The sequence below is a fragment of the Artibeus jamaicensis genome, unplaced genomic scaffold, assembly GCF_021234435.1.
Source record: "Artibeus jamaicensis isolate MK-2021 breed Jamaican fruit bat unplaced genomic scaffold, CSHL_Jam_final scaffold_833, whole genome shotgun sequence".
Classification (NCBI taxonomy): domain Eukaryota; kingdom Metazoa; phylum Chordata; class Mammalia; order Chiroptera; family Phyllostomidae; genus Artibeus; species Artibeus jamaicensis.
In genome coordinates, this window is record NW_026522056.1 from 6462527 (window position 1) to 6477374 (window position 14848).

Genomic DNA, 14848 nt, shown 5'->3' on the forward strand with positions numbered 1-14848 from the left:
GTGTTCAGGTTGAGTTAGTTAAGATAATACTACATAAATCCTGGAATCAGTGGCTTAATGTGTTAGAAGCTCATTTCTCAAACACATAAAGCCCAGTGGGCACCAGGGACTGGGGACGTGGGGCTCTCCTCTATGTAATCATTCAGAAACTCAGACTTTCGGGCACCCAGGCTCCTTCACCACAGGGCTTCCAATGTTGACCAGGTGGTGTCAGTGTCTAGGATGCAGGAGGGAGAGCAGATAGATGACGAGGCAGCAGGCATTTAAGGGCCAGGTCTAGGAGTGTGAACGCAGCTTTGTCCATATTCCATTTGCCAGAACTCAGTCACATGACACGTTCACTGCAAGAGAGGGTGAGAAATTCAGCTAAATCTTTTGTGGCTGGGGAAAAGGGGCAAAACAACAAGTACAAACTGTCTCTGTTACAGAGAGTGTGGAAGGCTCTTTTCTGGAAAGTCATCTGTTATCACTGATGCATAGGTAGAGTCTGTGATGTATCCCTCTTTCATTTACCATCTGTAATAACAGAATGAGCACCCCTATAACACCTTGCAAAGCAAAGCTAAGATCTGGCAGCGACTTGCATCTCACCAGTTACGTGATTCTCTACCATCCTGCCCTTCTGAAGAAATCATCATCCTGAATCCTGGCCTCACTTTTTGTGCCAAGCATTTTTAAGAGTTGTATCATATCTACATGCATCCCCAAGATGTACCTATTTTTATTTTAGTTGTTTTTGTCTTTATATAAAGGACCTTGTGTACGTGCCCTTTGGTTTACCTTTTCCACGTGCATATTAGATTGCTATGATTCATCCACAGTCTGTCGTGTTGCCATGCTTCATTTACGTGTGACTACACCTCAATTTATTCATCCACTCTCCTGTAAACGTGCATTTGGGCTGATTGCAGGTTTGGCTGTTTGAACAATGCTACTCTCATCATCCTTTACATGCCTGGCGTTATACATGAGCAAGAGTGTTGTCTGCCAACTAGGAGTGCGGTTGTTGGGTTGCTTAGCTTGATGAAATAATGCTTTCAACTCACCCTCCTGTCAGAAATGTATAAGAGACCCCATGGGTCCACATAACTTCATCTACAATTGTGATAGCCAGCTATTTTGATTTTTACTAATCCTTTCATTAGTAATGAGCAAAATACATATACTTTTATATGTTTAGCTGCCCCCGGTGGCTGAATTCCTTAAGCTGACATTATTTTCACTACTCTTTGCTGCATCTCAACACAAGAGGTGACATCAGGTCTCCAACCAATTCTCAGATCAGGAAGCAAGTTCTGTACAAAACAGTTTCATGGAACGACAACCGACCTGCACACAGGCTTTTGTCAGTGTGTGGGTGGGCAGCCCCCAACTCTGCAACATTTTAATTCCTGTGCTTTCCCGTCTTGGGCACTCTAGAGACTTCAAAGGAACGTTATAATTGTGCTGATTTTTGGAAAAGGCAGTGGACAGATGTAGACCAAACAGGATCCACAGAGAAGCCATGTCCAGTTAGTGAGCTGTAGTGGAGAATGGAGCTGAACACGCCTGCTGGCCGACTGACAGCCCGCTCCATGCAGCAGTCTTGGAGTACGGATTCAAGTAAAGGCAGTAGTTTTCCCTGCAGCAGCTCAGTCCGGCTCATCTGTGGCCTCCTCTGCAGCGGGGTGCAGGTGCAGAATTGTGCCTCTGAGCCCTGGAGGTGACAGCCACATTGAAACCTGCCCTCAATCTGTCTGGTTTAGTAGGGACAGTCTTGTGAAGATAAATCATGTAAACAGGTTATAGTAGTGGAATACTTATTTATAAACTCTGTGTTTGAAGGCTTGTATCCACCATGAGAAAGAAAGGTCTTATCTTTTAGCTTGTTGAACAGCTAGCACCCTGGCAAGTGGGGGGTGCACATTGGCATTCCTCCCTTGAGGGGTGGGGAGGGTGGGAGCCTGTTCTTAAAACGTGAGTGGCTTTTCCACCTGGCTGCACAGCCCTTTAGTTTGATGGAAGGAGCAAAAGAAAACAACAAGAAGTATGTTTTACTCCCCCATCTTTCCTCCTTCTCTCCCCTCCTGCTTTTTGTGGACTAGTGGTCTTTTTTTTTTTTTTTCCCCTCAGCCTCTGCCTTTCCTTCTGTGATGGGTGCTCTGTTTTTGCTTTGACTTGAAGTGATAAAGCAATGGGAAATTCAGGCTCTCCACCCACCACCCAAGCCACCTCTCTGAAAGTATAGAAAGAGAAAGAAAATGCTTCTGACCCAGTGTGACTGACACAGAGACTGGAATTTACCCATTCATATCTTACAAATGCAGACAGTGTTTTCCCCAACGAGAGCGCTCCATCATTGCAGCCCAGACCTGCCAGTCAGCCGGCTGCAGTTGAGCTCGATGCTTTATTACCAGGGCTCTCCCCAAAGCAGCTTCCAGTAGGGCCTTTGAAACCCAGACAGAACCCAACAGCTTTCACCTTTTGCAGTACCTGCTAGCTCCCTCTGCCTCCATCCTAGCCTCTACCATTAGGCGGAGGCAAAGGTTCAACATTAAAATCTTAGAGAGGACCATTGGGCCATGGGGCAAGTGAAAATTCTACAATGACATGTGGGAAAGCCAGAGCCATTGTCTATTAGCTGGTGTGAATAACAGTGTATGTGTGTGTAGAAGGAGCCAGGAATCCTGTCCATGTTTATGTAGAATAGTGTAGACTGGGTCCCAGTATGTGACCCTTCTTCATGAGATCAGCACCTTGCACATAGTAAATGCTCAATAAAAATTCATTTAATGAATAAGGGGGGATCTTAGTGAGGCTGTATACTGTCCTGGACTTGGGCAGAGGCCATTTGGTGAGTCCCATAAAAAAGCCCGAGGGGCTGGAGAGTTCTGAAATGTTGGGCTCTATTCATACCCCTGAAGTATAAAACTCAGATGTGTACATTCAGACTATGGACCAGAGGCCAGAGAAGGCAGGAGTGGTGAGGAATCAGCACATGTTGCCTCCTCAGAAAGGGCTGAGGCATGTGTGTGTGTCCCCAGAGGTTGGTTCAGCTGGGGCCATGCTAGCAGCTCTCCTCCTCAGATGTCACCAGGCTGGCCTGTGCCAATGTGAATGAGACTGACAGATATGGTCCCACGGCCCAGGGCCGTGGGTGAGGCGTGTGTGCCCAGCAGTGGCAGATGCCTCTGAGTCAGGAACCACAGAGCTTGGTTTTACACGTGAAGAAAATGGTGCCATTAAAAGGCAATTATTCAAGTGGTGTGAGTCAGCTGCAGCTCCTGGCAATGCCAAGCAAGAGAAGAGAGTGGTGTGCAGTCTCTCTCTGTCTTTCTCTCTGCATATCTCTTTAAACAAAGCTCAGAGCTCAGGCTAGAAAACAGAGCTTGTACCTACATGTGGACAATTTATGGTGAGGGGCCTGGATTACCAGATCCCTTTACCTGAGCAACACCGGGCATGGGAAAAGCAGCATCTGACCAGAAGAAAGGGCTCCTTCTGAGAAACAGGGAATCCGAAAGATTCTTCAAGCCGGTCGTGCATTTGACCTTCACTGTGATTCAGCCACTTCACAGGAGGTTCCAGGTTTCCCGGTCTGACCACATATGGGGTAGTATGGTGAATTAAAGGGAAGTGTGTGCTGGAGTCCTCAGGCCTCGAAATCTAGGTTTCGGGGGGTCTACTTCTTTTATGCTGCTCTGTGCTCCCCCCACCCCATTTCTCTCTCTGGCATGATTTCATGGAAGACCAATATGCTTTCATTTCTGGAGTATTTTTCATGGTTGTTTTTTCTCCCCCCTAAAGTTGCTTGGTCTGCTGCCATGGCAACCAGCCCTCCATCACCACCTCCATGTGGAGGGAGACGTGAAAGGGACAGGATAGTTCCTGCTTCCAGCCCATCCTCTGCAGCTCCTTGGTCTGAGCTTGAGGGGGTCACTGTGGGGATGTGTGCTGAAGCCACAGGTTTCTCTCTCAAAGCTTTTTCTTTTTGTTTCCGGGGAGGCTAGAAGAGGAGTTTTTACACGACCCAGTAAGACAGTGGTAGGACCTGAAAGGGGAATGGAGCAAAGGTGAGGCAACCAAAAGTACATTCTGATTCAGGAGCCCTTTCGCAAGTGGAATAAAAACTCAAAAGGATCGATCACACAAGAGCAGACCAAGGCTTATTTGTTTTGTGCTAATAATGGGCCAGCCCTGGTTCTCACACCTTTCCCCATTCTGAGCAGAGTTTCATTCATTCCAGTATTGATAAAACAAAACAGAAACATGTCAATAGTCTTTGGGAGTTTAATAATTTTTAAATGTGACTGAATTTTCACAGCAGTGATACACCTCAAATCTGCTTCACATTCATAACCGGGAACACCTTCCTTTTAACTGGTGGCATTTTTAGTCTACCCTGCAGCTTGACTGAAGCATGGTGGACACTGGACAGAGGACAGAGTTGCTTGGTGGCCTGAGCTGGGCATAGAGTTGAGGGTCCAAAAAAGGGTGAAGAGCCCTGGCTGGTATAGCTCAGTGGATTGAGCGCGGGCCTGTGAACCGGAGTGTCATGGTTTGGTTCCCAGTCAGGGCACATGCCTGGGTTGCAGGCCAAGTTCCCAGCGGGGGACGCATGGGAGGCAACCATACATTGATATTTCTCTCCCTCTCTCCTTCCCTTCCCCTCTAAAGATAAATAAATAAAATATTTTTAAAAAAAGGGTGAAGAGGAGCCAGTCAGACTGGTCAGAAGGGTGCTGTGGCATTTGAGGCTCTGAAGCCCACAGGGAGGACAGAAGTAGGTGCCTTATTTGAGGGTGAGTGAGGTCACAGCACACAAGCTGTGGAGGTGCAGGCAGAAGCAGGACGAGACTGTCGGGGAGGGTGATGGCGTGCTCCAGTTTGGTTCCTGTAAATATGGGAAAGAAGGGCTGCACCCTGAGGTCAGTGACAGCTTCCAAGGCTCCACCTGGACAGTAGGAGCTCCCCATGCCGTAACATATTAATTCTGGGCAGGATGCTTCGCCCCTCGCTGGACAGGCAGTAGAACAGACTTAAGGGCTCATGTGCTGAGTTCAAGCGCAGGATGGTGGGAGAGGGTGGGGTGTGAGGGCTGGACCGAGGGGCACAGTCATCTCTGTCTTGTACCTTGACTGCCACTGAGGAGCTGTGTGGCCCTTGAACAGTTATGCAACTTCTCAACCTTAGTTTCTTACCCAGAAAGCGGGGATTACTCTGCCTGTCTCTGTGAGGGAACTCGATCAGATGGTTAGGCCCTTAGCACTCAGCCTGGTTTACTCAGGAGCAGCACATAAGATGCTTATAATAGAAAAATGAAATCTGTATTCCTTCCGGGTCTAGACCCTTTCATGAGGGTCAAGCCCTGCTGGGAGCATCTTTAGAGGAGCCACAATTTCTCATAGTGGTCATCTGGCTCACAAAGTCACATGGAGTGACAGCCTGGAGAGTCAGAAATCTGCTCTTGAAGGTGAGACAGCCCTTTGGTTGAAATTGCCATGGATCTTAAATCCTATTTTTAAAGGGCCATGAGGGGAGAGAGTGGGTAGAGAGTAGGTTGTTAGATCTTCTAGATGAATATCATAGTGGAAACACCCAATTTCACTATGATGACAGGACACCATTGGTGGGGATCACTAAGCCAAGAGCTCCTCCCCGCAAGGGAGAAGGAGCCGAGGAGATGACTCTTTGGGGAGCACGACTGCTGTGGCCGTCTCAGGGTGACCACATGAGTGGCCGTGGGTCCGGACAGCTGGGATGCATCCAGTTTGGGGATGGCATGTGTGTCCCTTTGTGTCTCCCTGGGGAGCAGGTCACAGTGAGAAGAACACTAATGGTCATGAGAAGACAGGACCACATCCTCATCCGACTGCCCTGTCTGCTAGTATCAACACCCACTGACAATAAAAATAGATTTTAAATGCTCATGAAGCATGGGGCCTTCACAGGCATGAGGTCTGAGTATCAGCTGGCAATAGAACGCAGTGCAAATGAGACCTTTTTGTACATGATGTTGTGAATACAAAAGAGAAGGCCTCGGATGGCAATAAAAGCTGTGATTCCAGCCCACCGACTGTGTTATCGTCCCCCTTAGTGTGCATGTGGGTCTATTCATTTCTCTGCTTAAATATTTATAGCCGACCTCCTGAAGATGAGAATAATAATAATACAAAATTAATAATATTCATAATAATGGTGGTAATATCTGTTTTTGAGGGTATGCCATATGTCCCAGTCTTTGTTAGACTTTGATTTTAAGTCTACACTGTCTCTAATTCCTGTGAGAATGTTTCCCGTTTCACAAATGAGGAAGCAAGGGCTCAGGGAGGATGTGACTTGTTCAAAGGCCTATTTGGCGAGTGACCAACTTAGATTTGAACTAATGTCTTTTTCCTCTGAGGATCCCCATGTGGGTTCAGGGATCTTTGAGTCCGAGGCTATTTTACGCTTATCAGAAATGAAGTGGAACCCTGGCTGGTGTGGCTCAGTGGATTGAGCACAGACCTGCAAAGCAAAGGGTCACTAGTTTGATTCCTAGTCAGGGCACATGCCTGGGTTGCAGGCCAGGTCCCCAGTAGGGGACGTATGAGAGGCAACCACACATTGATGTTTCTCTCTCTCTCTTTCTCCTTCCCTTCTCTTCTCTCCAAAAATAAATAAATAAAATATATATTAAAAAAAGAAATGAAGTAGAATGAAGAGTATTACTCTTTGCTGTGAAGCCTCAGTGTTTTCAGCCTGTGCTCCTGAAATCTACTCTTGAGACACAGAAAAAAGTAGAAGGGAAGCCTTCATATCTGCATCTGAAGATCCTGCAAAGGCTGTTCCTTGCACTTTGAGAAAAGATTTCGGACCTGGCTCCTCTCCCCCAGTCTCTCCTCCTTCTGTCTGGGTCTTGAGCTCTGTGTACTCCTCCTTCCCTTACATTTGCTCCCACCTCACTTTATGTTACATAATCTTGAATTAGCCCTACCCATGCCCCTTGTATTTATCTCCACAGGCCTACTGGTGGTAAGATTTTTCTCTGTGCCATGACAAAGAGTTAGCTTTTGAGTTGGGACCCATTTCCCTTTAGTCTATTCTACTCATCCTTAAATGTTCAACTCTTGTAGAAACTCTTTAAAGAGTTTCTTATAATCCTGCTTGTCTTCTCAAAGTCTGTAACACTTTTTACTGGCCAAATTACACCTGCTATTGGTGCCTTAGGTATTTGTGTGTGTATATATCACCTCTCACGCAATAGGTCGTGATGACTTGGAAGAGAGGAGTTGTGCCTTCTGTTATTATCCCTGTGCCTCACACATGGTAGGTGCTCAAAAGCCATTGTGAAATTTTATAAAGCTCTTCTTCTCTATATTCCTCTATTTATTATACCTCGCTATACCTCAAAGTCTACTAGTTTGAGGTACACCTTTGAATAGACCCTTATCTAGAGACCTGGGGCAGCAAATGAAAATCTGATCAGACTCCTGTTCTAATACTGTCTCCAACTCCACTCTGGGCTTCTTTATTAAAATAGATAGCACTGTTTTCTATGGTTACTGAAAAGTGATAGAGAGGTTATTCAAATCCTCAGTGTTTTCTCGGGAACATGCCAGGGTGGGGAACACTGGGGAAGCTCTCATTCAGATCTGTTTCAGATCCAGAAAATCAAACTGATCAAACTCCTGCCTTCTCCCACTCTTGTCTCTCTCCTCACAATGTCCCAAGGCCTCAGGGTGCAGCATAGTCAGTATGTTTCTAGGGTGGAGGCCACCACAACAGATTAGCTCTGTTGAGACTGTAGTACTGACCAGTAAGTGATCAACGGCCCTGCCCTGGCTCTGGTCTAGCTGCTGATTTAGAGCCATGGACAAGGCTCAAGAAAAGTAATCAGGTTTGCCTTTTCTTGTCAGCTCATCTGTACATCCTAAGGCCAGAGAAGCCCACAATCCTGTTCTAAAGGAGCCAGAGGCAGTGATCAACAAGTAGCTTCTCCCCCACCTCAGGAATTTCACTCTTTTAAATAAAAAATCAATCCCTTTTTAACTTCTTCATGTATTCCATTTGAGCCTTGTAAATTTCAAAGGCATCTGTATTGTCATTTTACTGTATATGGATATGTACAAATCAATATTCTTATATGCAAATACATACACACACACACACACACACACACACACACACATATATATAGCAGTGAAAGAAAAGGCAGGATATTCTCTTCTTCCTTTGAATATTTTTTTAGTGCACAAATTTTATATTCTGCCTTTAAAGCTATTTCTGCTGCACAGCTGCTTTGCTGAGACTGAGACTCCTACGGGCCCCACTTGGTCCGACACGTACCTTGAATATCCTTTCACAGTGTTTGATTTCTGCAGTCGGTTGTATAATGAGGAAGGAGTATGCAGTGCGTTTGTAGATTCCTGTTAACCAGGTCACCCGTGAGTCTATTTTTGTGCACTTCTTTATTAAAAATAGCAGGGAACATGATAATATTTAAACACAACTACTTATAGGAGCCTAGCTTCAAAACTACCCCTAATAAGTCTTCTCCCACTTGGCATTTCAAAATGTTGTACTACATTTTCCCATCATCAAAGCATCTCTTCTCCATTTGCATTTTGGGGTGTGAATAAAGACCATTACAGATGACAATGGGTATTTTGGATAGTCCTAGGAATTCACAATTCTCTGCCCCATTTAGACCACATCTGTAGTGTTTCCTTTAGTTCAGGGGCCTGTGAATATGGCCCATCAGGAGACAGACAGACACCAAGATGGCGAGACAGGACAGGGAGTAGGAATAGATAGAAGAGAGCTATTTTCAAACACCCGAGGGATGATATCTCATGAAAAAAGAGAGCAGAATGGTTCTGTGCTGTACCCAAAGACAGAATCGCTGAGCAAAATCTATAGCAGGACAGATTTTGATTCAACCTAAAAATTACCTGACAGCTAGAGTTACCAGACTCTCTGGAACAGGTTGTCATATGAGATGATGAGTGTCCAGGCACGTCAACTATGGCACTGTAGGTTGATCAGGCTGTTTGCCAAGAAGGATGCTTCCAGAAAAACATGTCTGCTTCAGCTGTGAGAGTCAGTGGTCTTTACTATCCGGCATTACCATAGGTGCTGGGGGCATTGAAAAACCAGTGGTACTGTTGTTTGTTAGACACTATGAATCCTTTTAAACTACTTACTACAAATACCTTTACTATTTAAAAGGCTGTGGCAGCCAAAGCCCAGGCAGAAAGTGAGTTTGGAGTAGTTAAGGCAGGCATTTAGGAAGATGCTTTATTTATATGGTCCAGCTATTTAGAAAGTTTCAAAAATCTCTCAAAATGGACCACAATATTTCATTTTGTTGCTTTAATTAAGACTTAGTCACCCTCAGTTGAAGGCTTCAGAATTCTCTTCCAACATGGCTCAAGTCGGTCCTCCACACAAGACTCTCGCATGGTATACATAGAATCACAGACAAATCTGTACCAAAATCACAGTAGATCAACTAAAATCCCCATCAAAGCATTCAACCAGAACCTCACCCAGGTTATACTACCAAGCAAAAGCTTGCTTTAGAAATCCAGATTTGGTTTCAGAATCAAAGAGCTGGGCACCGAGTTCAGAAAAGATCAGAACGTGAGGAGGACTTAGAAGCAAGCCCGGACAAAGATCACCCCGTAGAGAAGGTTCAAAGTAGAAAAGATAGACAGTGTCATACCAGCTACACTTCCTCCCAATTATACACCCTCATCATGGCCTTGTGAAGAACCCACAACTTGGGATTAATTCCAGACAGCAACTTGCTAAGGAAATTGGGGTTCGAGCCAAGAGCCCAAATTCTGTTTCAAAATCAAAGATCTAGATTCATGTTCAGAGAAAAAGAGAACCTAATGAGCTTTTAGCACAGAAGCAAAACCAGGAATAAGCTCTTTGACATGGCAGAGTTCAAGGTACAGAAATTACCAGCAAATGCACTAATCTCATTGCAACTATCTAATCTCTCTGAAGCCAGAACAGAATCTCTGGAGCAAGAGACAAATCAGGGTGTTTGGTGCCATCAACCTGGGTTCCAAATCTCTCTCACTTTTCCTTGGAACATACCCTTCTACATATACGTTCAGCTTCTTTAGAAGCTGAGCATTCTAGGATGATAAGCAGGACTTCAGGAGGCAGACAGATACAAGGCACCACACACCCCTATTGATGGAGCCTGGCTCCACAGTTCAGCAGATGTCAAGGACCAGGAAAATAAACTTATTCATAGCGTTAATAACAGAAGTCTTGGCCAACATCAGTATATTATTAAAAGTGTGATAACAATCCATTTCAAGTGAAGAGAATTTCACAGTTTATATGGTACCTTCTTCTATATTTCTCCTTTTGATATTCACCACAATTCTCAAAGGAGTCATGGAAATTATGTTCTCAATTTTTATAGGAGGGAAAGTGAGACCTATGGGGCTTAGTGACTTATCCAACATCACACGGCTGGCAGGTAGCATTAGATCTGGGCTGGGTCTGGAGTACGGAAATTGGAACCTGCAAACTATATTTGTGTAAGCTGTATTTGTGGCCATGCCAATTATCAACAGTGTGACTTTGGACAGTCTCATAAGTAAAATGAGGGTGTTGGAATAAGATGAATTCCAAGGTGCTCCCCTATTATTTGAAATTCTTTTGAACCTCCATACCACATGTTGGCACAGTCTTTCTTTTTCACCTGGCAGGCAGGAGGTAAAATGAAGTAAAATTTGTGGATTGGAAGAAAACATTCAGATGCACTGGTGTGTGTTTCTATGGTAGTAACATTACACGTCAGTTGCTACGAGACACCTCTCTGCCAGATCACTTTTCACAAGCTTGAAACCCTTGGCTGCATTTTGATTTGGGGTTTGGAATTTGAGAATATGTTGACATGTACCTTTGTGGTATCAACTGTGGTTTGGAGTGGTGAAGGAGCCCTATGAATTTCAATAACCCTAAAGTAAAAGAGTCAGGAAGAATGGTGAGGACTTCATATTTTACAAGTTATAAGCTTGTAAGGAAAGTTATAGTTTGGTCTGACTTTATTTTTTAATTTGTAAAGTATCGCTATAAAACTCAAAATTAGATTTCATGTTGATTATAAGGCTCTTTACAAAGCTAATTTGTATTACATGTTCATTGTAGACCATTTAAATATAAAGAGTACTACACAGGCAATTGCATATAATATTCCAAAGACAACTGCTATTAAAATTTTGTTAAAACTTTCTGGAATGTTTTTTATGTATCTATAGGTATTCTAAATATTTATTTATTTATTTATTTATTTATTTATTTGAGAGTGGGGAAGGGAGGGAGAAAGAGAGGAAGAGAAACGTCAATGTGAGAAAGAAACACCATCAATTGTCTCTCATACTCACCCCGACTGGGGACCAGGCCTACAACCCAGGCATGTGCCCAGACCAGGAAATCAACTGGCAGTCTTTCACTTCGCTGGATGGTGCCCAACCAACTGAGCCACACCAGTCAGGGCTCTATAGATATTTTAAAAGAAATTTAGTATAATACTGTGCATATTGATTTATAAACCTTTTTTTGGTTGATAGTGCTGAACTTTTTATTTCACTAAATATTCCTTTTTAAAATGTATTTGATTTGAATTTAGATTCATATTCACCCAGTGTTCACCTGGCGTTCTAGTGTGTGAATGCATCAAGATTCATTTAACCTATTTCCTATTGTTGTGTGTATGAAGTGCTTACAATATTTTATTAACGTAAAGCCATATGTGAAAGTATTCTCTTCTATAATTTTTGACAGTGAGTGCATTAGATAGAAGGCTGATTTATCAAACACAGAAAATTAAACCTGGAGTTTTCTTATTACAGTACTAGCAATGCTACTGGGCATTTATGAGAAAGTTGTAAACTGTATACTCACTATGGTTAACTGAAAGCATGACTCCAAAGGTTTTGGGAGAGCTTCCCTACTGTTACCGTCATGGGATCTCTTACTGTGCGTTTTTTTTTTTCACACAGTTAATATCTTGCATAAACTCCAACACAGTGGACTCATTTCTCTTTTCTGTTGATTCTCCTTTAGCCTGATGAAGTCCTCCGATATCGATCAGGATTTATTTACAGACAGTTACTGCAAGGTGTGCAGTGCACAACTGATATCCGAATCTCAGCGTGTGGCCCATTACGAGGTAAGGACTGATTTCCCCCAAAGACTAGCATGCGTCGTGGCTGTGGGACTTGAGAATACCCCCTTCTGGAGTTGGGGCAGATTTTAAGAACTATAGGGCTTGAACCTTTGTCACATGAGCTCAGGCGAGGTGCAAATGCAGACGTGGGAGGTTGGGAGTGAGGGATGGGGATGCCATTCTCAGGACCTGGCTGCTTCTGAGATTCTGTTTTTTTCCTTTGTACCTCAGCCCCTGGAGACTCAGTGGGCTTTCTCTGCTTGTTAAATCTGTCATTGTTCATCCCCAAAGTTCTTTTCAGGGACACAAGGCAGGATGCATGAGTGCCAGCTTCTCTTTTCTTCAGTGACCCTGAAGGTGAGCTCAGAGGCCCTTTGTTCCTTACCACAGGGAAACGTGGCAGCGTTAGTGATTCAGTACCACGTTCCTTTCCCCTGGTGGCTGCCGCCCTAAATGTGTTCCCCTGTAGAACTCTAACAAGTTTTATAGCCCAAATGCTCTTCAAGGACAGAATTAGGAGGCTTTGGCTTTTCAGGGTGGAAGAACAAATGGCTGTCTTTAGACTCTCTGTTGAGAAGAAAGGATGAGAGAAAAGAGGTTGGCTAGTATCTGAGGAGGGAACAAGGTGGCAGGCATGAAGAAAAGGGAAAGCTGTGGTCCCCAGATGCCTAATGTTGCCCAGGGCGTGTTTGCTTGTTCAGGAGAACATTTACTAGTGGGAACATGAGGGCTTTATTTTATTTTATTTATTTATTTTTTAAGATTTGGAGCCCAGGTTGATGGCGTCAAATACCCTGATTTGTCTCTTGCTCCATTCCGTTCTGGCTTCAGAGAGATTAGACAGTTGTAATGAGATTAGTGCATTTGCTCATAGTTTCTGTACCTTGAACTTTGTCATGTCAAATATCTTGTTCCTTTATTTATTTTTATAGACAGAGGGAAAGGGAAGGAGAAAGAGAGGGAGAAAAACTTTTATGTGTGGTTGCCTCTCATGCGCCCCCTACTGGGTAACCTGGTCTGTAACCCAGGCATGTGCCCTGACTGGGAATTGAACTGGCCACCCTTTGGTTCATAGGCCTGTGCTCAATCCACTGAGTTATACCAGCTAGGGCCTTTTTTGTTGTTGTTTTTAATTAAATTTATTGGGGTGACACTGGTTAATAAGATTATTTAAGTTTCAAGTGTGCATTTCTATGATACATGATCTATGTATTGCATTGTGTGCCTAAGTCAAAGTCAAATCACCTTCCTTTGCCATATATCTGACCTCCTTTACCCTTCACTATTCCCCATCTCCCTTCCCTGTGGTAACTACCATACTGTTGTCAGTGTCTATGAGTTTCAATTTTATATCCCAAATATGAATGATATCATATGGTTGTTAGCCATTTCTGACAGACTTAATTTGCTTAGCACAACATTCTCAAGATTGATCCATGTTTTCTCAAATGGCAGTATTTCATCTCTTCTTATGGCCGAGTAGTATTTCATTGTATGTGTGTATCACATCTTTATCTAATCCTCCACTGAAGAACACTTTGGTTGTTTCCATGTCAAAATGAATAACGATGCAATGAGTATAGGGGTGCATATGTCTTTGTGAATAAATGTTTCCAAGGTTTTCAGGTACATACCCAAAAGAGGGAAAACTGAGTCATATGGTAACTCTGTTTTTAAGTTTTTGAGAAACCTCCATGCTTTTTCTATAGTGGTTGTACCAGTTTACATTTCCACTCCTAGTGAATGAGGATTCTTTTTTCTCCACAACCTCTCCAACACTTGTTATCACTTGTCGCATTGATAGCAGCCATTCTGACAGGTGTGAGGTGGTATCTCATTGTGGTTTTGATTTGCATTTCTCTAATAGGTAGTGGAGGTGAACACCTTTTCATATGTCTGTTACCATTTGTATGTCTTCTTGGGAAAAGTGTCTGTTCAGGTCCTCAGTCCCTTTTTTAATTGGATTGTCTGTCTGGCATTGAGTTGTATGAGTTCTTTATATACTTTGGATATTAACCTCTTTGTTAGAGATATTGTTTGAAAATATCTTCTCCCATGTGATTGGTTGCCTTTGTGTTTTGTTGGTGATTTCTTTCTCTGGGCAGAAGTTTTTTAGTCTGATATAGTTTCATTCATTTATATTTGCCTTTACTTTCCTTGCCTTTGGGGTCAAATTAAAAAAAATGGTCTCTACAACCAAAGTCTATGAATTTAGTACCTATGTTTTCTTCTCTGTAATTTATTGTTTCAGATACTTTATTTAAGTCTTTGATCCATTTGGAATTAATTTTTGTACATGGGGATTAGCTGTAGTTTAGTTTTATTCTTTTGCAAGTGGCTTTCCAATTTTCCCAGCACCATTTAGTTTTCAACGGTAATAATTTGCAAGTAATTTTAGATTGGGGAGCTTAGCCAGCAATTTTCTTTTTGTCTGACGAGTCTGACAAATGCCAGTTGTCACTGTTACTCACAAAACTCCTCAGAGCCTCAGAGTCCTGCACGCGCAATGAAAACAATGATAATAACATGGGCACACCCAGAATCACAATGAACTGACCTGGTACCCCTCAGGGTTTTGTGATAGCCCAATGGGACCTATTGAAATGGTATTTGTGCAAATGCTTTGGGAGTTGTAAAGTGTGCCATACATGCAAAATTATATTGTTTTTCATTATTAACTCTGTTGTAGCA

At 43.4% G+C, this 14848-nt stretch overlaps 1 protein-coding gene across 2 annotated transcripts in view; it reads left to right on the forward strand.

The window, feature by feature from the left end:
* Positions 1 to 14848, forward strand: part of ZMAT4 (zinc finger matrin-type 4) — a 338086-nt gene that overhangs the window by 57272 nt on the left and 265966 nt on the right. For both annotated transcript variants that reach the window (XM_037142512.2, XM_037142513.2), the window contains exon 2: positions 12055 to 12160. In XM_037142512.2, coding sequence (XP_036998407.2) covers positions 12059 to 12160 — 102 coding nt within the window. In that variant the 5' untranslated portion in view covers positions 12055 to 12058. The remainder of the gene's footprint in view (positions 1 to 12054; positions 12161 to 14848) is intronic.